Here is a 20,989-nt window from a genome sequence, read left to right on the forward strand (position 1 = left end):
TGTAAAAATAAAAATTGCTTTAGAAAATTAATTTTTGGGTATGGTTAATGGGTCTTTTTATTTAATTAGGAGATATTTAGAATTGGCCAACAGGACGATGACACGTGTCCCTCCGTTTAAATGAGGGGTATATTTGAACCAAAAGTATGACTGCAGGGGTATAAATAACCAATAATATAACGAGTGGTATTCTTAGACCATTTTCGAAAGTACAGGGGTATATTTGGCTCTTTGCCATTAAATTTAAGGTTACAAGCGCTCAATCGTGTAATACAAGGACCAATACAAGAATAATCCAATAATTCAAGGAACAAAATCACTATTTTTCCTTTGAAATATAAGAAACTTTATAAGTTGTGTGTCCTAAAATAGACGTGTGCCTTCAACTTATAGTTTGTTTGGCCAAGCTCAAGAAATTAGCTTATTTTGAAAAGTTTTTTTTTTCAAAAGTGCTTTTGAAAAAAGTACTTTTGAAGAAAAGCAGTTTGTGTTTGGTTAATCATTCTGAAAAGCAATTTTGAGCAATAATTTGTGTTTGGCCAAACTTTTCAGAAAGTACTTTTAAGTATCAAATTACGAATTAGGACATGAATAGATTTACTTAATAGTTAATATTATAAGTAAATAAATAATCTTAAAAATTTATTATTACAGAAAATAATTAAATCTTTTCATTTTATTTAAGTAAAATATGAAAATTGTGAGCACCTAATTTTTGACCGTGCTTGAATATTTCCCGCTTCCCAAGCGTGTCCCCACTCAACTTTTCTTTCTCCCCCATACTTTGTCCCCCATGCTTATCCCACATGCTTGTTCCCCACTCCACTTTCATTTGTCCCTCATGCTTGTCCCCCCACACTTTGCTCCCTACTCTCTCCATTGTTCCCCACTCCTTGTCCCCCATGCTTGTCTCATATCACAAACCCACACACACAACAAAAAAAAAAGGAGGAACCAGCAAAAAACGAGCTGCAAATCCAGCCCCAAAACTCCTTCAAAACAGCTCAAAAACGAGCTGAAAACAGCCCAAAAAGAGCTAAAAACCAGTCCACCCACAGCTGTCGATAGCGCCCCAAAACAGTCACTTTTCTCCAGTTCAACACCCCCCAAAACGAGCTGGAAATCCAGCCCCAAAACTCCCTCAAAACAGCTCAAAAACGAGTTGAAAATAGCCCAAAAAACGAGCTGAAAACCAGTCCACCCACAACTGCCGATAACACCCCAAAACAGTCACTTTTCTCCAGTTCAACACCCCTAAAAACAAGCTGGAAATCCACCCCCAAACCTACCTGAAAACAGCCTTGAAACAACCATGAAAACCAACTGAAACTTTACTCGAACCCACAGTTAAAACCAACAGAAAATCACCTCAAAACAGCCTCCAAACTCCACCATAAAATAGCCCATTTTGACATCCAAAACCGTCGTCCAAGCTCAGTCGAGTTGAATCCGTTCGAGGTCAGTGCCGAGGCTCTCTGGTTGGTGTGTCATGGTCGTTCCAATTGCCAAATCAAAAGCCCATATTCATGTAAAGGTTCATTTTTTGCCTCACCTTTGATTAATATTATAACTTTTGAAGTTTTATAATGCTTTTTTGAATGAAATAGTGTTGTAAATGAGCATCTGTATATATGTGTGTGACAAACTTGAGTTGATCTGATTTCTCGCATTAGTACTTCTTATATGGAGGAGTACCTACAAAAGATCCATTCTTTTCCTCTTTACAAAGTTAGTTGTGCAATTTGAAATGAGTTTTCTGATTGGTTCTTATTTGACATGCTTTATTTATTGATTGTATTTATATGCCTTGAGATGATCTGTTACTTCACTTCTAGTTGATGTGGGTCTTCATTCCACTATTGTAATGAATGTGGAGTTACTATTTAATGCTAAAAGTATGGAGGCATATGAATTTTTCCAATGAATTAATGGCATTGGGATTTAATAATCGAATTGGTACGTTTTGGTTTAGGAATGGGAAGAAAAGAAGCCATCAGTTTTCCAAAGTTAAAGGCAAGGTATTCGTTCACGCAACTTTGACAGAACAATTTTAATAATAATAATAAAAGTGTTATCAATTGTGTACACACATGCGTGGCATGATTTTTAATGCGCCAAACAAAACGGGTACACGTACGCGTGACTCGTTTCAAGATAATTCCTTAATTACGAATAATCAAGCAATAAAAGCGGATAAAGAAAAATATGGAAACCAATAAATCACAGTTTGTCCAAAATTAATTCAAGCCAAGTTATAGTCAATAAAGCGACCGTGCTAGAACCACGGGATTTGGGGAATGCCTTACACCTTCTTCCCGGTCAATTGAATTCCTTATCCGGACTTTATTTTCGCAGACCAATAATAATAGAGTCAAACCTTCCTTTGACTAGGGATTCAAATAAAAGGTGACTTGGAACACCCAAAACTCAATTCCAAGTGGCGACTTTGTAAATAAAATAATCCATATTTTAAAAATTGTTACTTTAATTGGAAAAACTCTTTAACCCACAATACAAACACATTATCGTTTTGGGGGGGCATAAAAGGGGTGTGATAACTCTGACGACTCTGCTGGGGACATCAAGAATTCGAACTTGTACATTGACTTTATTAATTTTTGTATATATTGTGATTTATTTGGGACTAATGTGCTACTTGTCCACTTTTTACTGTCTTGATATTGTTGAACTGTACATATAAATTGTATCCTCTCTTGCATCCCACTGAGTCTTCTGATAATTAGTTATGTTGTGTTTGCCTACCAGCATCACAAAATTTCTGTCTTGAGATAAAGCCAGTTAGCCTACCAGCTTCTGGTGAACGATTTAGTCACACATATTTAGGCGGGAGAGCCGTTAGCTAGCCAGTGCTGTTCTACTACTGGTAATGCTTGACGCTCCTCGGCTCGGGTTATCCGTCCGGATAAGCCAGGTCTAGATACCATCTCCATTAGAATTTACAAACTTAGAAGAACAAGCCACAAGCAATGAATATCCCTAGTAGGCTACGGTTTATTTGCATCATGTGCATTTCACTTAGCAGCGCTCGACTCATGGGCCGAGTTCTGTTTTAGGACAGGTACCTTGTTGAGACCATTATGTCATGTTATGTGCTACTTGTTGCATTATTTGGGAGGCTTGCATGTCGACTGACTTTAGCATATATCGGTTGAACGAAGAGAGAAAAAATGATGTGGTTTAGTGCATATGGTTTTTAAAGATTAATTTTCATATAAAAAAAAACATAGTCAATTTTCACCAAATTACGCGGGTCTGATTCTCACCGGATGTGAGATACATAGGCAAACCTCACCGGTTTCGGCCCCCAATTTTTAAAAATTCAAAAAGATATTTTCCTTTAATTACTTCTTTAGAAGCTTCTTTTTTTTTAGACCAAAAATCCAAAAATATTTTCTTCCTTTTTTCAAAGTCTTTCTCCCAAAATCCAAAAAAATATATTTTCTTTCTTTTGAAATTTTAAAAAAAAAATCAAAATTCAATTTTTTTTTCAACTTTAGAAGTTTTTCTTTCACCAATTCCAAAAAAAAACAATCGAAAAAAAATTTAAAAATATTTTCTTTGCTAGGAAATTTTGTCGGATTAATTGTACATGAAAAAGAGTTAGTTTATCTATTTTATTTCTGATCCACCGAACTACACGGGTCTGATTCTCACCGGAAAAAAAAAACAAAACTATTTTCTTTCTTTTTAGAAGTCTTTCATTTGAAAAAAAAAATCAAAATCCAAAAATATATTTTTTCCTTCTTTAGAAGTCTTTCTCCCAAAAAATCCAAAAACAAAAACAATCAAAATCCAAAAAAAAATATATTTTCTTTCTCCTTTAAGAATTCTTCTTTTCAAACATTCCAAAAGAAAAAAAAAGAAGAGCTAGCTTATGTACTTTGTTCCCGGTATTCCTGAACTACGTAATGATCTGATTCATGCGGTGTCATGATACGTAGGCAATCCCCATCAGATTCGATCATAGCCATAAACAGATTGAGTAAAAAAAAATCGAAAAAAAATTGAGTAAAAAAGAAAGAAAGAGTGACAAAAAATAACAGAGAAAAATAAAGAGCGAAAAACAACAAAAAGAAAAAAAAATCAAGATATGAAAAAAAAATCAAAAAAAAAAGAAAGAAGAGAGAAAGCCTCCCGAGATGGATTACCCCTGTTGGTGAATCATACTCGATCTTGTTCCAAAAGCTAATCGGGCTAGGTCTATTGTGGCCAGTTGCCCCGAACCGGCCAAACCCTGAGTCCCATTCGCATCAGGCTAATGCTAGATGTGAATACCACTCTGGATCAGTCAGACATGATACAGAAGACTGTTAGACTCTTAAGAGAGCAGTGGAAGACCTCATCAATGTCAAGGGAATAGTGCTTAGGGATGAAGAGGCCCCTAATATGATAAACAATTCACTGCCTACTCACACCAATGGGCCAGTAATCGGAATGATCTGTGAAGATGAGGAATTTGATCTGGCACTGAAGGCCATTGCAGCCATTGCCGAGACAGAAGAGAAACTTAAAAACGGGCGCCAAACCTGAAAAGTTCTCTGTCATATGGGAGTCTCGGTAGCCGGTCTTGCTATCTTTTCTGCATCCGAATTATTTCAGGATCTAATCCGACTATTTTACTTCACTGCTTTGCTTTCTGATGTAAACCCTTCTATCTTAAAAACTTTTTTTAAAAAATCAAATGAAATTAATATTTCATTGTCGGGGAATTTTTCTTTTCTTAATCTTGTCACTTTTCTTATTCTCTTTTTAGTTCTGTTAATGCAGACTTTAATGACATGACATGCTTGCGGACTTCATGCCCAGATCCTAAAACGTTGTGAGACCCCGAAATAATAGATCAAGAAATAAAATATTTTGAAGACAAGGCTTGTAAGAAAATAAATAGAAAATTGGAACGAAGTTGAGATTCCCTCTCTTCGGATCATTGTTGAAGCCGGGATTGAGGATAAAGATTGGGTCAAGAACCGATTGAAATAATTGACACTGATGGATGAAAAATGATTTGCCATAATTTGCCACGAGCAGTTGTGCCAACAAAGAATGGTCCGTGTCTACAACAAGAAAGTGCGGCCCAATAAATTTAAAATAGGACAACTCATTCTGAGACGTATCCTCCCATCTCATGAAGAAGCTAAAGGAAAATTGGCTCCAAATTGGAAAGGTACATACATTGTAATGAGAGTACTGCAAAAGAGAGCGTTGTACCTGGGAAGCAACGAAGAAAGTGTCCCTGAAACAACCGTCAACGCGGATGCAATCAAAAGGTACTATGTTTGACCCTCTATATAGCATTAATGTTCTCTGATTGGGATGATGAATGCTTTCATTCTCGCTATCCAAACACCATCAACCCTTTGCTAACCCTTTTAAGCCGGTTACCTTTCTTTGATTACCCTCTTTGGAACCTAAAGATGTTATTTTAAAAATATATAAAAAAAGAAAAACAAATAAATAAATAAAAAATAAAAAAAATGAAAAAAAAAAATCAAACAAGTTCATGTTAATCGAACTACGTTCGACTTCATTCTGAAAGGATACGTAGGCAGCCTCTCTCTGGGGTTCAGTCACACCAAAATAAAAATCTATATTCCCCCAAAAGTTAAAACTGGGCAGGTGTTATAATGATTCGGCGATGGTTTCGCCTGAGAGGTTCCAAAGTTGTAATTCAGTCCAAATCCTTTTTACCCAAATCATTTTCAAGTCCTTCCGATTAATCAACGAGAATGTTCAAGAATTGGAGGATACAATCACTTGGATCTAATGCCACCAAAATGAGAGAAATAAAACGAGAAAGTCTTATTGGTGAAAACCCTCACGGGCACCATATGACGATGACGAGCAAAGAAAATAAAAATGAGAGAGTCTTGTTAGTGAAAACCCGCAAAGGGCACTATAAGGCGATGGTGAGAAGAGAATTGAGAGAGTTTAGCTGGTGAAAACCCGCAAAGGGCACTACTGATCGAAAAGAGGATCTTCACAGCCATTGGTTTTGATAATCCTGGGCAAGGTTTCTAGGTTTCGAAGCAAAAATTGTGATGAATTTCTAAGAGTCGGACGGTTTACACAGATCAGACATCAAGTCCAAAAGGCATGTCATGTTCATTGAAGTCCGCATATACTCCATATAAGTCATTCTTTCCTTCCCCGAAAGGGATACCTCTTGTCTAAATTCATTGTCCATTCCATTGTTTGTTTTTCTTCGAATCCATTTTGGTCTAACTCTATTCCAAAACTAAGGCAAAGAAGGGATAGCAAGACTGATTTATAGGGCTTTCGTTTGATACAAGCTAATATGCAAAAAAGGCACCCAGACTCAGCAGCGACATCAAGTCGACCCCGACTGGCCATGGCGGCTGATGCTTAGAAATCAAAAACTCTTGTAAAGAGGAAATCAAATTGAAAGTGCCTACAAGGCAAAATGAAGTTGAATAGTTTAAGTCCCACGCGACCAACCGTCATGTAAAAGTTTGAAAAGTCAAAGGCTCTCTAGGGCCAGACATGCTAATGGTATTCAGGAAACATCTAGTGGCAGGTTAAAATCATCATCAAAAGAAGATGGGCACAAAGCCAAGCTTCCAAAGACATCAGGGCCACAAACTGACCACTATTTTCAAAACTCACAATTTTTCTTTGTTTGCAGCATGAACAAAACAGTGAAGAATGGTGATTTCTAAAGGACGAATGTCACCAAAGGTAAGTTTCCTCAAAATCTCCACTTTCCTTTATTTTTAGCATGCATAACTATTGTTCATACCTCTCATTTTCGTAGCTTAACCTAGGTAGAACCTTTTCGCCTAGGGGGATCCAGCTCATAGTTTCTGGGTAGAAATACTATTCGCCAAGGATTGGTTTTTGTAGCTTAACCCAGATAGAACTTTTTCGCCTAGGGGGATACAGCTCATAGTTCCGGGTAGAAGTACTTTTTTCCCAGGCTGTCTTTCGTAGCTTAACCCAGGTAGAACCTTGTCACCTAGGGGGGATACAACTCATAGTTTCGGGTAGAAGTACTCTTTGCCCAGGTTGTTTTACATAGCTTAACCCAGGTAGAACCATTTCGCCTAGGGGGATCCAGCTCATATTTGCGGGTAGAAGTACTTTTCGCTCAGGTTTTTAATCATAGCTTAACCCAGGTAGAACCTTTTCACCAAGGGGATCCAGCTCATAGTTCCGGGTAGAAGTACTCTTCGCCCAGGTTATTTTTCGTAGCTTAACCTAGGTAGAACATTTTCGCCTAGGGGGATCCAGCTCATAGTTCCGGGTAGAAGTACTCTTTGCTCAGGTTGTCTTACGTAGTTTAACCCGGGTAGAAACTTTTCGCCTAGGGGGATACAACTCATATTCCGAGTAGAAGTACTTTTTGCCTAGGTTGTTTTACGTAGCTTAACCCAAGTAGAACCATTTCGCCTAGGGGGATCCAGCTCATATTTGCGGGTAGAAGTAATTTTCGCTCAGGTTTTTAATCATAGCTTAACCCAGGTAGAACCTTTTTGCCAAGGGGGATCCAGCTCATAGTTCCGGGTAGAAGTACTCTTCGCCCAGGTTGTTTTTCGTAGCTTAACCTAGGTAGATCCTTTTCGCCTAGGGGGATCCAGCTCACGGTTCCGGGTAGAAGTACTCTTCGCCCAGGTTATTTTTCGTAGCTTAACCTAAGTAGAACATTTTCGCCTAGGGGGATCTAGCTCATAGTTTCCGGGTAGAAGTACTATTCGCCCAGGATTGTTTTTCGTAGCTTAACCCAGGTAGAACCTTTTCGCCTAGGGGGATCCAGCTCATAGTTTCCGGGTAGAAATATTATTCGCCCAGGATTGGTTTTTGTAGCTTAACCTAGGTAGAACATTTTCGCTTAGGGGGATCCAGCTCATAGTTTTCGGGTAGAAGTACTATTCGCCCAGGATTATTTTTCGTAGCTTAACCCAGGTAGAACCTTTTTGCCTAGGGGGATCCAGCTCATAGTTTCCGGGTAGAAATACTATTCGCCCAGGATTGGTTTTTGTAGCTTAACCCAAATAGAACTTTTTCGCCTAGGGGGATCCAGCTCATAGTTCTGGGTAGAAGTACTTTTTGCCCAGGCTGTCTTTCGTAGCTTAACCCAGGTAGAACCTTGTCACCTAAGGGGATACAACTCATAGTTTCGGGTAGAAGTACTCTTCGCCCAGGTTGTTTAACATAGCTTAACCCAGGTAGAACCATTTCGCCTAGGGGGATCCAGCTCATATTTGCGGGTAGAAGTACTTTTCGCTCAGGTTTTTAATCATAGCTTAACCCAGGTAGAACCTTTTCGCCAAGGGGGATCCAGCTCTAGTTCCGGGTAGAAGTACTCTTCGCCCAGGTTATTTTTCATTGCTTAACCTAGGTAGAACATTTTCGCCTAGGGGGATCCAGCTCATAGTTCCGGGTAGAAGTACTCTTTGCTCAGGTTGTCTTACGTAGTTTAACCCGGGTAGAAACTTTTCGCCTAGGGGGATACAACTCATATTCCGAGTAGAAGTACTCTTCGCCCAGGTTTGCTTTTCGTAGTTTAACCTAGGTAAACCATTTCGCCTAGGGGGATCCAGCTCATATTTGCAGGTAGAAGTACTTTTCGCTCAGGTTTTTAATCATAGCTTAACCCAGGTAGAACCTTTTCGCCAAGGGGGTTCCAACTCATAGTTTCGGGTAGAAGTAATCTTCGCCCAGTTTATTTTTCGTAGCTTAACCTAGGTAGAACATTTTCGCCTTGGGTGATCCAGCTCATAGTTCCAGGTAGAAGCACTCTTTGCTCAGGTTATCTTACGTAGTTTAACCCGGGTATAAACTTTTCGCCTAGGGGGATACAACTCATATTCCGAGTAGAAATACTCTTCGCCCAGGTTTGATTTACGTAATTTAACCCAGGTAGACCCTTTTCGCCCCGGGGATTCAGCATTTTTTCAGTAATACAGGGCGCCAACCCCTGGTTACATTATACTTTTTAGTAATACAGGGCGTCAACCCCTGGTTACATTATCCTTTTCAGTAATACAGGGCGCCGACCCCTGGTTACATTATCCTTTTCGGTAATACAGGGTGCCGGCCCCTGGTTACATTTCCTTTTCAGTAATACAGGGCACAAACCCCTGATTACCTTTCCTTTTCAGTAATACAGGGTGCCAACCCCTGGTTATATTTCTTTTTCAGTAATATAGGGAGCCATCCCCTGATTACATTTCCTTACCAGTATAGGGTACACCAATCCCTGATCACCTTACCAGTATAGGGTACACCAATCCCTTGCTGTGTTCTCCAACATAGGGTAGACCACTCCTTAGTTGATTTGATTTTAAATGCAGGATACACCACTCCCTGGTATCATTGCCAATATAGGGTATCCCATTCTCTGACCACAGTTTCCCAACATAAGGTACACAAATCCTTAGTTGAGACATTCTTTTGGGACAATAAAAAAACAAAATCATCATGACCTTTTCAGGGTACACCATTACTTTTTTTTATTTGATTTCAATAAAGAAGTAGTTTAGAATTTTGTTACAATAACTCACGAAATTTTCCTAGTGAAAACTGGGGCAGAAAAATTTCGTTTGTTTGTTTGTTGTGATGTCTGAGTAGGTTTTACCTCGAGGCACAAGGTTTGAGATGAACAAAAGAAGAAGTTTGAATCCACAATAAAGAAAGAAAAAAAAGTGAATCCAAATGCAGAAGCAGATGGAAATGATATGGACTGCTCAAAACATGACTGAAGTTACGAGCTTCACATTCTCAGAAGAAGCCGTAGAAGAATGAACTAGCACCTACAGCTAGCAAGCATCAAGGTTCAGATCAGAGTCTGCATGAACAACCAGTCAAGACTCAAGATCAAGGTTCAGAAGACTTATAAATAGGAATCTTGTAACTTATAACTGATAGGCTTGTTTAGTTCATTTAGATTTTGATGTAATAATAGGGCCACGGTCTGGAGCCTCGACGGAACCTAGCTCGACTTTCGAACTCATCATTTTTTTTGAACTACACGCGACCTGATTCCCTTATAACCCGGGATATGTAGGCTATCCAAAACCAGGACTCGGTCGCACTTTTTTCTTTTATTTTCTTCCTCTTTTGAATAACGATATGGTTAAAACTTAGTCACACGGCTCACTTTATCTTTGCCTGAAAACTTTTAATGTTTCCAAGCAAAGAGGGGCATGCTGTGAGCACCTAATTTTTAACCGTGCTTGAATATTTCCCGCTTCCCAAGCGTGTCCCCACTCAACTTTTCTTTGTCCCTCATACTTATCCCCCATGCTTTGTCTCCCATGCTTATCCCACATGTTTGTTCCCCACTCCACTTTCATTTGTCCTCCATGCTTGTCCCCCCACACTTTGCTCCCTACTCTCTCTATTTTTCCCCACTCCTTGTCCCCCATACTTGTCTCCTATTACAAACCCCATACCTCATTTTCAACTATAAAACACACACACAACACAAAAAAAAAAGGAGGAACCAGCAAAGAAAATGAGCTGCAAATCCAGCCCCAAAACTCCCTCAAAACAGCTCAAAAATGAGCTGAAAACAGCCCAAAAAAGAGTTAAAAACCAGTCCACACACAGCTGTCGATAACACCCCAAAACAGTCACTTTTCTCCAGTTCAACACCCCCAAAAACGAGCTAGAAATCCAGCCCCAAAACTCCCTCAAAACAGCTCAAAAACGAGTTGAAAACATCCCAAAAAATGAGCTGAAAACCAGTCCACCCACAACTGTTGATAACACCCCAAAACAGTCACTTTTCTCCAGTTCAACACCCCCAAAAACAAGCTGGAAATCCACCCCCAAACCTACCTGAAAACAGCCTTGAAACAACCATGAAAACCAACTGAAACTTCACTCGAACCCACACTTGAAACCAACAGAAAATCACCTCAAAACAGCCTCCAAACTCCACCATAAAATAGCCCATTTTGACATCCAAAACCGTCGTCCTCAGTCGAGTTGAATCCTTTCGAGGTCAGTGCCGAGGCTCTCTGGTTGGTGTGTCATGGTCGTTCCAATTGCCAAATCAAAAGCCCAGATTCATGTAAAGGTTCATTTTTTGCCTCACCTTTGATTAATATTATAACTTTTGAAGTTTTATAATGCATGTTTGAATGAAATAGTGTTGTTAATGAGCATCTGTATATATGTGTGTGACAAACTTGAGTTGATCTGATTTCTCGCGTTAGTACTTCTTTTATGGAGGAGTACCTACAGAAGATCCATTCTTTTCCTCTTTACAAAGTTAGTTGTGCAATTTGAAATGAGTTTCCTGATTGGTTCTTATTTGACATGCTTTATTTATTGATTGTATTTGTATGCCTTGAGATGATCTGTTACTTCACTTCTAGTTGATATGGGTCTTCATTCCACTATTGTCATGAATGTGGAGTTACTATTTAATGCTAAAAGTATGGGGTCATATGAATTTTTCCAATGAATTAATGGCGTTGGGATTTAATAATCGAATTGGGACGTTTTGGTTTAGGAATGGGAAGAAAAGAAGCCATCAGTTTTCCAAAGTTAAAGGCAAGGTATTCGTTCATGCAACTTTGACAGAAGAATTTTAATAATAATAAAAGTGTTATCAATTGTGTACACACATGTGTGGCATGATTTTTAATGCGCCAAACAAAACGGGTACACGTACGCGTGACTCGTTTCAAGATAATTCCTTAATTACGAATAATCAAGCAATAAAAGCGGATAAAGAAAAATATGAAAACCAATAAATCATAGTTTGTCCAAAATTAATTCAAGCCAAGTTGTAGTCAATAAAGCGACTGTGCTAGAATCACGGGATTCGGGGAATGCCTTACACCTTCTCCCCGGTCAACAGAATTTCTTATCCGGACTTTGTTTTCGCAGACCAATAATAAAAGAGTCAAACCTTCCTTTGACTAGGGATTCAAATAAAATGTGACTTGGAACACCGGCAAAAAATCAATTCCAAGTGGCGACTCTGTAAATAAAATAATCCATATTTCAAAAATTATCACTTTAATTGGAAAAACTCTTTAACCCACAATCCAAACACATTATCGTTTTGGGGGGGGGGGAGGGGCATAAAAGGGGTGTGACAAAAATAAATTTAAAAGTACTTAATTCTTTTAGTATAAGTTAAATATATTAAAAATCATTCAACAAATATAAAAGCATTCACTCCTAAAGTCATTATATATTAGAAAGCTATCCTAAAAATAATAAAAAATATTTATACATTAATATCCTAAGTATTAGGTTTAATGGTTATTTTGGTATATACTATATTTTGTTAAAGGGTATTTTTGGTAAGAAGAAAAGTCAAAACTGCTTCTGCTTCTGTTTTTGGGAAGAAACTATTTTTTTCTGCTTCTTAGAAACTGCTTCTGCTTCTCCCAAAAGCACTTTTTTCCCCAAAAAAAGTTTTGCCAAACAACTCAAGTTAGGGAAAAAAAGTGCTTTTGAGAAAGAAAAAAAAAACAATTTTGGCCTCTTGAGAAGCTTGGCCAAACAGGCCATTGGAATCTTGATTGTAATTAATTCCACGATTATAATCCTGAAATATCTTGAATTTGAACCAAACGATTCCTTATTGGCGAGGCTACGGCCAACGACTACGTACCATGACAATTATAATAGGGAGTAAGGTTGTAATATTAGTGACAAAAATAACAATGAAAAGCTTGGCATGGGAATGTGCAACTAAAAAATGTAGAATTTGCCTACAAATTAAGCACTAAATTTAACAATGTAATAAGAGCTTAAGTTATAGTGTTTCAAATTCCACCTGATGTCTCGAGTTCAGTGGGATAGATGAGATCCCTTCACCCTTAGCCAAATGTCTTGGGTTCGAACCCCGATTGAAAAAATAGGTACCGCTTCTTCTTAAGTGGACCCTACACAGTATAAAACTGGATTAGCTGACCCGGTGGGTTCCGAATACAAATAGTTATACAAAAAAAAACAAATAAATTCTATGATAATCATTAAATTGTTAACAACTTAACATGAGATAATCACATATTAAACTATATTGATAGTGTATTTTTATTTTTACTTTGTTAGCGTATATAAAAGTTAAAACTACAACCCTTAGATTAGGAAAAATTAACCTGCTATATATGCCTATATTTTGCCGGCTGTCTTAAATATGTGCTTCTATTGGCTGCTATTTTAGCCGGCTCATGCAGTATATTCTCATAATAAACTTAACAAACATACAAAAGAATCAAAAAATTATCAGTTGAACACTTCAAACTTCAGCTCAAAACCATCTTTAAACTTGCTCTATATAACTGGTTTAATACTTGCTATTTTTTGTTATAAGTGAGATCCTCTCTTGCTTTAATTAGTTGCTATTTGGCACTTAGCCTTCTCTTCTATTTTGTTTGTTGAATCTGCAAACTGGTGAGTGTCTTGACTTTTGTAATTCTATCCTCGTTTGCTTGTTTCAGTAATACAGGGCACCAACCCCTGATTACCTTTCCTTTTCAGTAATACAGGGCGCCAACCCCTGGTTATATTTCTTTTTCAGTAATATAGGGAGCCATCCCCTGATTACATTTCCTTACCAGTATAGGGTACACCAATCCCTGATCTCCTTACCAGTATAGAGTACACCAATCCCTTGCTGTGTTCTCCAACATAGGGTACACCACTCCTTAGTTGATTTGATTTTAAATGCAGGATACACCACTCCCTGGTATCATTGCCAATATAGGGTATCCCATTCTCTGACCACAGTTTCCCAACATAAGGTACACAAATCCTTAGTTGAGATATTCTTTTGGGACAATAAAAAACAAAATCATCATGACCTTTTCAGGGTACACCATTACTTTTTTTTATTTGATTTCAATAAAGAAGTAGTTTAGAATTTCGTTACAATAACTCACGAAATTTTCCTAGTGAAAACTGGGGCAGAAAAATTTCGTTTGTTTATTTGTTGTGATGTCTGAGTAGGTTTTATCTCGAGGCACAAGGTTTGAGATAAACAAAAGAAGAAGTTTGAATCAACAATAAAGAAAGAAAAAAAAGTGAATCCAAATGCAGAAGCAGATGGAAATGATATGGACTGCTCAAAACATGACTGAAGTTACGAGCTTCATATTCTCAGAAGAAGCCGTAGAAGAATGAACTAGCACCTACAGCTAGCAAGCATCAAGGTTCAGATCAGAGTCTGCATGAACAACCAGTCAAAGACTCAAGATCAAGGTTCAGAAGACTTATAAATAGGAATCTTGTAACTTATAACTGATAGGCTTGTTTAGTTCCTTTAGATTTTGATGTAATAACAGGGCCACGGACTGGAGCCTCGACGGAACCTAGCTCGACTTTCGAACTCATCATTTTTCTTGAACTACACGCGACCTGATTCCCTTATAACCTGGGATATGTAGGCTATCCAAAACCAGGACTCGGTCGCACTTTTTTCTTTTATTTTCTTCCTCTTTTGAATAACGATATGGTTAAAACTTAGTCACACGGCTCACTTTATCTTTGCCTGAAAACTTTTAATGTTTCCAAGCAAAGAGGGGCATGCTGTGAGCACCTAATTTTTAACCGTGCTTGAATATTTCCCGCTTCCCAAGCGTGTCCCCACTCAACTTTTCTTTGTCCCTCATACTTATCCCCCATGCTTTGTCTCCCATGCTTATCCCACATGTTTGTTCCCCACTCCACTTTCATTTGTCCTCCATGCTTGTCCTCCCACACTTTGCTCCCTACTCTCTCTATTTTTTCCCACTCCTTGTCCCCCATACTTGTCTCCTATCACAAATCCCATACCCCATTTTCAACTATAAAACACACACACAACACAAAAAAAAAAGAGGAGGAACCAGCAAAGAAAACGAGCTGCAAATCCAGCCCCAAAACTCCCTCAAAATAGCTCAAAAATGAGCTGAAAATAGCCCAAAAAAGAGCTAAAAACCAGTCCACCCACAGCTGTCGATAGCACCCCAAAACAGTCACTTTTCTCCAGTTCAACACCCCCAAAAACGAGCTAGAAATTCAGCCCCAAAACTTCCTCAAAACAGCTCAAAAACGAGTTGAAAACATCCCAAAAAATGAGCTGAAAACCAGTCCACCCACAACTGTCGATAACACCCCAAAACAGTCACTTTTCTCCAGTTCAACACCCCCAAAAACAAGCTGAAAATCCACCCCCAAACCTACCTGAAAACAGCCTTGAAACAACCATGAAAACCAACTGAAACTTCACTCGAACCCACACTTGAAACCAACAGAAAATTACCTCAAAACAGCCTCCAAACTCCACCATAAAACAGCCCATTTTGACATCCAAAACCGTCGTCCAAGCTCAGTCGAGTTGAATCCTTTCGAGGTCAGTGCCGAGGCTCTCTGGTTGGTGTGTCATGGTCGTTCCAATTGCCAAATCAAAAGCCCAGATTCATGTAAAGGTTCATTTTTTGCCTCACCTTTGATTAATATTATAACTTTTGAAGTTTTATAATGCATGTTTGAATGAAATAGTGTTGTTAATGAGCATCTGTATATATGTGTGTGACAAACTTGAGTTGATCTGATTTCTCGCGTTAGTACTTCTTTTATGGAGGAGTACCTACAGAAGATCCATTCTTTTCCTCTTTACAAAGTTAGTTGTGCAATTTGAAATGAGTTTCCTGATTGGTTCTTATTTGACATGCTTTATTTATTGATTGTATTTGTATGCCTTGAGATGATCTGTTACTTCACTTCTAGTTGATATGGGTCTTCATTCCACTATTGTCATGAATGTGGAGTTACTATTTAATGCTAAAAGTATGGGGTCATATGAATTTTTCCAATGAATTAATGGCGTTGGGATTTAATAATCGAATTGGGACGTTTTGGTTTAGGAATGGGAAGAAAAGAAGCCATCAGTTTTCCAAAGTTAAAGGCAAGGTATTCGTTCATGCAACTTTGACAGAAGAATTTTAATAATAATAAAAGTGTTATCAATTGTGTACACACATGCGTGGCATGATTTTTAATGCGCCAAACAAAACGGGTACACGTACGCGTGACTCGTTTCAAGATAATTCCTTAATTACGAATAATCAAGCAATAAAAGCGGATAAAGAAAAATATGAAAACCAATAAATCATAGTTTGTCCAAAATTAATTCAAGCTAAGTTGTAGTCAATAAAGCGACTGTGCTAGAACCACGGGATTCAGGGAATGCCTTACACCTTCTCCCCGGTCAACAGAATTCCTTATCCGGACTTTGTTTTCGCAGACCAATAATAAAAGAGTCAAACCTTCCTTTGACTAGGGATTCAAATAAAATGTGACTTGGAACACCGGCAAAAAATCAATTCCAAGTGGCGACTCTATAAATAAAATAATCCATATTTCAAAAATTATCACTTTAATTGAAAAAACTCTTTAACCCACAATCCAAACACATTATCGTTTTGGGGGGGCATAAAAGGGGTGTGACAAAAATAAAATTTAAAAGTACTTAATTCTTTTAATATAAGTTAAATATATTAAAAATCATTCAACAAATATAAAAGCATTCACTCCTAAAGTCATTATATATTAGAAAGCTATCCTAAAAATAATAAAAAATATTTATACATTAATATCCTAAGTATTAGGTTTAATGGTTATTTTGGTATATACTATATTTTGTTAAAGGGTATTTTTGGTAAGAAGAAAAGTCAAAACTGCTTCTGCTTCTGTTTTTGAGAAGAAACTATTTTTTTCTGCTTCTTAGAAACTGCTTCTGCTTCTCCCAAAAGCACTTTTTTCCCCAAAAAAAGTTTTGCCAAACAACTCAAGTTGGGGAAAAAAAGTGCTTTTGAGAAAGAAAAAAAAAACAATTTTGGCCTCTTGAGAAGCTTGGCCAAACAGGCCATTGGAATCTTGATTGTAATTAATTCCACGATTATAATCCTGAAATATCTTGAATTTGAACCAAACGATTCCTTATTGGCGAGGCTACGGCCAACGACTACGTACCATGACAATTATAATAGGGAGTAAGGTTGTAATATTAGTGACAAAAATAACAATGAAAAGCTTGGCATGGGAATGTGCAACTAAAAATTGTAGAATTTACATGCCTACAAATTAAGCACTAAATTTAACAATGTAATAAGAGCTTAAGTTATAGTGTTTCAAATTCCACCTGATGTCTCGGGTTCAGTGGGATAGATGAGATCCCTTCATCCTTAGCCAAATGTCTTGGGTTCGAACCCCGATTGAAGAAATAGGTACCGCTTCTTCTTAAGTGGACCCTACACAGTACAAAACTGGATTAGCTGATCCGGTGGGTTCCGAATACAAATAGTTATACAAAAAAAACAAATAAATTCTATGATAATCATTAAATTGTTAACAACTTAACATGAGATAATCACATATTAAACTATATTGATAGTGTATTTTTATTTTTACTTTGTTAGCGTATATAAAAGTTAAAACTACAACCCTTAGATTAGGAAAAATTAACCTGCTATATATGCCTATATTTTGCCGGCTGTCTTAAATATGTGCTTCTATTGGCTGCTATTTTAGCCGGCTCATGCAGTATATTCTCATAATAAACTTAACAAACATACAAAAGAATCAAAAAATTATCAGTTGAACACTTCAAACTTCAGCTCAAAACCATCTTTAAACTTGCTCTATATAACTGGTTTAGTACTTGCTATTTTTTGTTATAAGTGAGATCCTCTCTTGCTTTAGTTGCTATTTGGTTCAAGAATATTAGTATTAAAGAGATGAAGATAGTGACATTGTTATTGGTGTTTTTGTGTTACTTTTTTAATCAAGATTTTGTATCAGCTCAACTTAAAGTTGGTTTCTATAGTTCTAGCTGTCCAAAGGCTGAAACTATTGTGAAAAATGTAGTGAAGGAGAAGTTCAAAAGTGACCATTCCATTACAGGAGCTTTACTTCGCTTGCATTTTCATGACTGTGGTGTTAGAGTAAGAATCTAAAAATTGTTTCTCTTTGGACTTATTTTGCAGATTGTAGTTAGTAGATTAATCATATATTCAGTAGGATTTAACTTATTTACTCACTTTTTACACTATCACTATAGTTTAATTTATTTACGTATAAGTTAGTTATCATGTTAGATATGAATTAATGCTTATCATAGAGATTTACATGTTATTTTATATAAGTGACATGATTGTGTAAATATATTTTGTACACTAACACACTTATATATATAGAACTTGGATTTGACTTATAATCGTGTAACGAATTACTATATTACTACAACATCAGTATATTTTAACATGTTATAGTAGGTAATTCATCTTATTTTTCAAGTTACTAATTTTATTTTTTATTGACGGTTATTTATTGTATAAAAAATATTCTTTTACACTGTTAGTATAGTATAGTAGAATTTAAACTCATCTATTATATTGCTTATACCATTTCAACTTGGTAAAAGAGTACTTTATGTCTCTATCTTAGGATTTATCATTCAGATAAAGAGAGAAAACACCTTAGGCCGCGGTTTCTATATTAAAACTTTCCTTATGTTTAAATTTTAGAATCAGTAAAAGTAATGTTATTCTTTATGCATTACCAAAGTATTAGTCATGTAGGGGAGCCACATATAATAGTACCAAAAATGGGAACTAAAACTATTTTTATGAATTATGTGTTCATTGCAAAACCATTAGCTTCAATTATTTTTGTTGTAGTCATCTACTGATATTTTTCCTAATGTAACTATTATTTCAGGGTTGTGATGCATCAATACTGATAGATTCAGATCCAACCAACAATCAAACCTCCGAAAAAGATTCTAATCCGAACTTCACAGTACGAGGTTATGAACTAATTGATGAAATTAAGGAAAAATTAGAAGTTAATTGTCCTTCAACTGTTTCATGTGCGGACATCATAACACTAGCTACTCGCGACGTAGTTTCCTTAGCCGGAGGACCAAAATACACTATTCCGACGGGCAGGCGCGACGGCCTCGTGTCAAACGCCTCAGAAGTGGACTTACCCGGCCCGAATCGTTCAGTGTCAGAAATTTTAGCATTCTTTAAAACCCTAGGCCTAAACAAAAATGACATGGTGACATTATTAGGAGCTCATACAGTTGGAATTGCACATTGTTTCTTTTTTCAGTTTCGGGTTTCGAATTTTCGAGGTACAGGAAAACCTGATCCCACAATGGATCCTGAATTGGTTACAAAACTTTTCAAACTTTGTAACACGTCTACACCACCAACAACCTTGGATGATGTTCCAACAACATTTTTGGATCAAAATACATCTTTTGTAGTTGACAATCAATTTTATAAGCAAATCTTGTTGAAGAAAGGGGTTTTGAAGATTGATCAAGAACTTGCTTTGGATAAATTAAGTGCACCAATTGTTTCAAGATTTGCAGCCAATGGAAATGCATTTAGACAGAGTTTTGCTAAGGCTATGGTCAAGATGGGAAGTATTAATGTACTAGTAGGGGATGATGGAGAAATTAGAAAAAATTGCAGGGTCTTCAATAAATAATCTTAATTAAAATGTTGTAAGTGTTATATTTTGGGAGTTATTAAAATCAATCTATGTTCTTATTATGTATTATCTTATATTTATTCAACGCCAGTTTGAATTAACTAGACTTTTGTGGGCTAGGAGATTTGGAAGAAAGGAAATGAGAGTTAAAAATATTGGTTTCTCTAGTTTCATTCTTTTTTTTTAATTTTATGACAGGGTAACATAATGTATTAAGCTCCAACTATAATGGGTTTAATGTTAAAAATCTTAAAATTGAACCCATAAGATTTAAATTCTGGATCCGCCTCTGATCATTCTTGTCCTTTTTATATCTTTTTCTTTTGCTAATACTCTTTATATCACTTTTAGTACACATAACATAACCCTTACTTAATTATATTCGTACAATTATCAAAAGTATTATATGGATATCCATTAAGTTAAAAAGTCATAATAAAATTGTTAAAGCAAGTCTTTAATTAAAGATCGTTTGCCTCCATTATTTAACGTACAAATGACGTTATACTCAATAAGTTTTAAAAATGACGTCATATCCCTAAAAGGTAACAATGACAACTAAAATGGTTAAAAGCGAAGCTTAATTTTGTGCACGAAGGGCACGTTATGCGATGAAAATTACTATTTACTCCAAAATGAGGTAACAATTAAATTTGTATGCGGTTTAAAGGATGCGTGGTTTAATTCAAAACGAATAGTTAAGAATAACAAATAGTAAATGAATTAAAGACGAAATAAACGATCAAACCAATATCAATGTTATGACCAAGCCTGATCCTAGATTGAATAATGAACTCGTCCTCGATTGGACCCTCGATTCAAGCTCAGTCGCGAATGAAGAACATAACAAGTGAGTAATGCCTTTAACAGTAGCTAGAAGACAAAAGTAAACTTTTATTGCTTTGAATTGCATGTTACAATGTACTATCCGACTAAAGAAAATTTTTTTCTTTTATATAGTAGGAGAATTTCAGTCCTAGTATAAGTCTAAAAGAGGTAAAAATCTTCTTTTCCCGGTGATTGTTGATCCATAATCGATACTGAACGAGATTCACGCCGTAAAATCCGGTTGATGGCAAGTATTACGGCGCCCTATCCGTGGTGCATAATCGTCCACTAGTCTCCCAAGGTCTAGAAGTTATACTCGATCCAAGGTGCGTCGCTTTACCATGTCTGATGTCGGATATACCAATCAATCTTCTTGGGTCTCGATATGAGGGGTCTTTGGCCTCGACTATAACCTCACGGATCCATGCTCCCCTTTCGTTCCCTCACCGGGGAATCGGGGTAGCCATTTTCCCCAATTTTACCCGTACACAGATAGTCCCCTCGTTTTCTGGAGGGTAGATTTATCGAAGCGACGGGAAGTGATAAATGAACCCTGGTATCTTCCTTCATACATTACAACTGAATTGATGGGTCAACGAAATGCCCCATCCGTTACATCGTTTTAACTTCGGACACGTGTCAGTCGCCGGTTGACTGTCCTCAAATATGA

General features: G+C 37.0%; 1 protein-coding gene across 1 annotated transcript; it reads left to right on the top strand.

Annotated features, from left to right (window-relative positions):
- Positions 1 to 17,649: 17,649 nt before the first annotated feature.
- LOC107820307 (peroxidase 57-like) lies at positions 17,650 to 19,701 on the top strand. Its single transcript, XM_016646569.2, has 2 exons — positions 17,650 to 17,933; positions 18,709 to 19,701. Exons 1-2 carry the CDS (start codon positions 17,727 to 17,729, stop codon positions 19,486 to 19,488), a joined length of 987 nt encoding a protein of 328 aa, XP_016502055.1. The 5' UTR covers positions 17,650 to 17,726; the 3' UTR covers positions 19,489 to 19,701.
- The last annotated feature ends 1,288 nt before the right edge of the window (positions 19,702 to 20,989 follow it).

This window comes from Nicotiana tabacum, chromosome 21 (assembly GCF_000715075.1).
Source record: "Nicotiana tabacum cultivar K326 chromosome 21, ASM71507v2, whole genome shotgun sequence".
Taxonomy (NCBI): Eukaryota; Viridiplantae; Streptophyta; class Magnoliopsida; order Solanales; family Solanaceae; genus Nicotiana; species Nicotiana tabacum.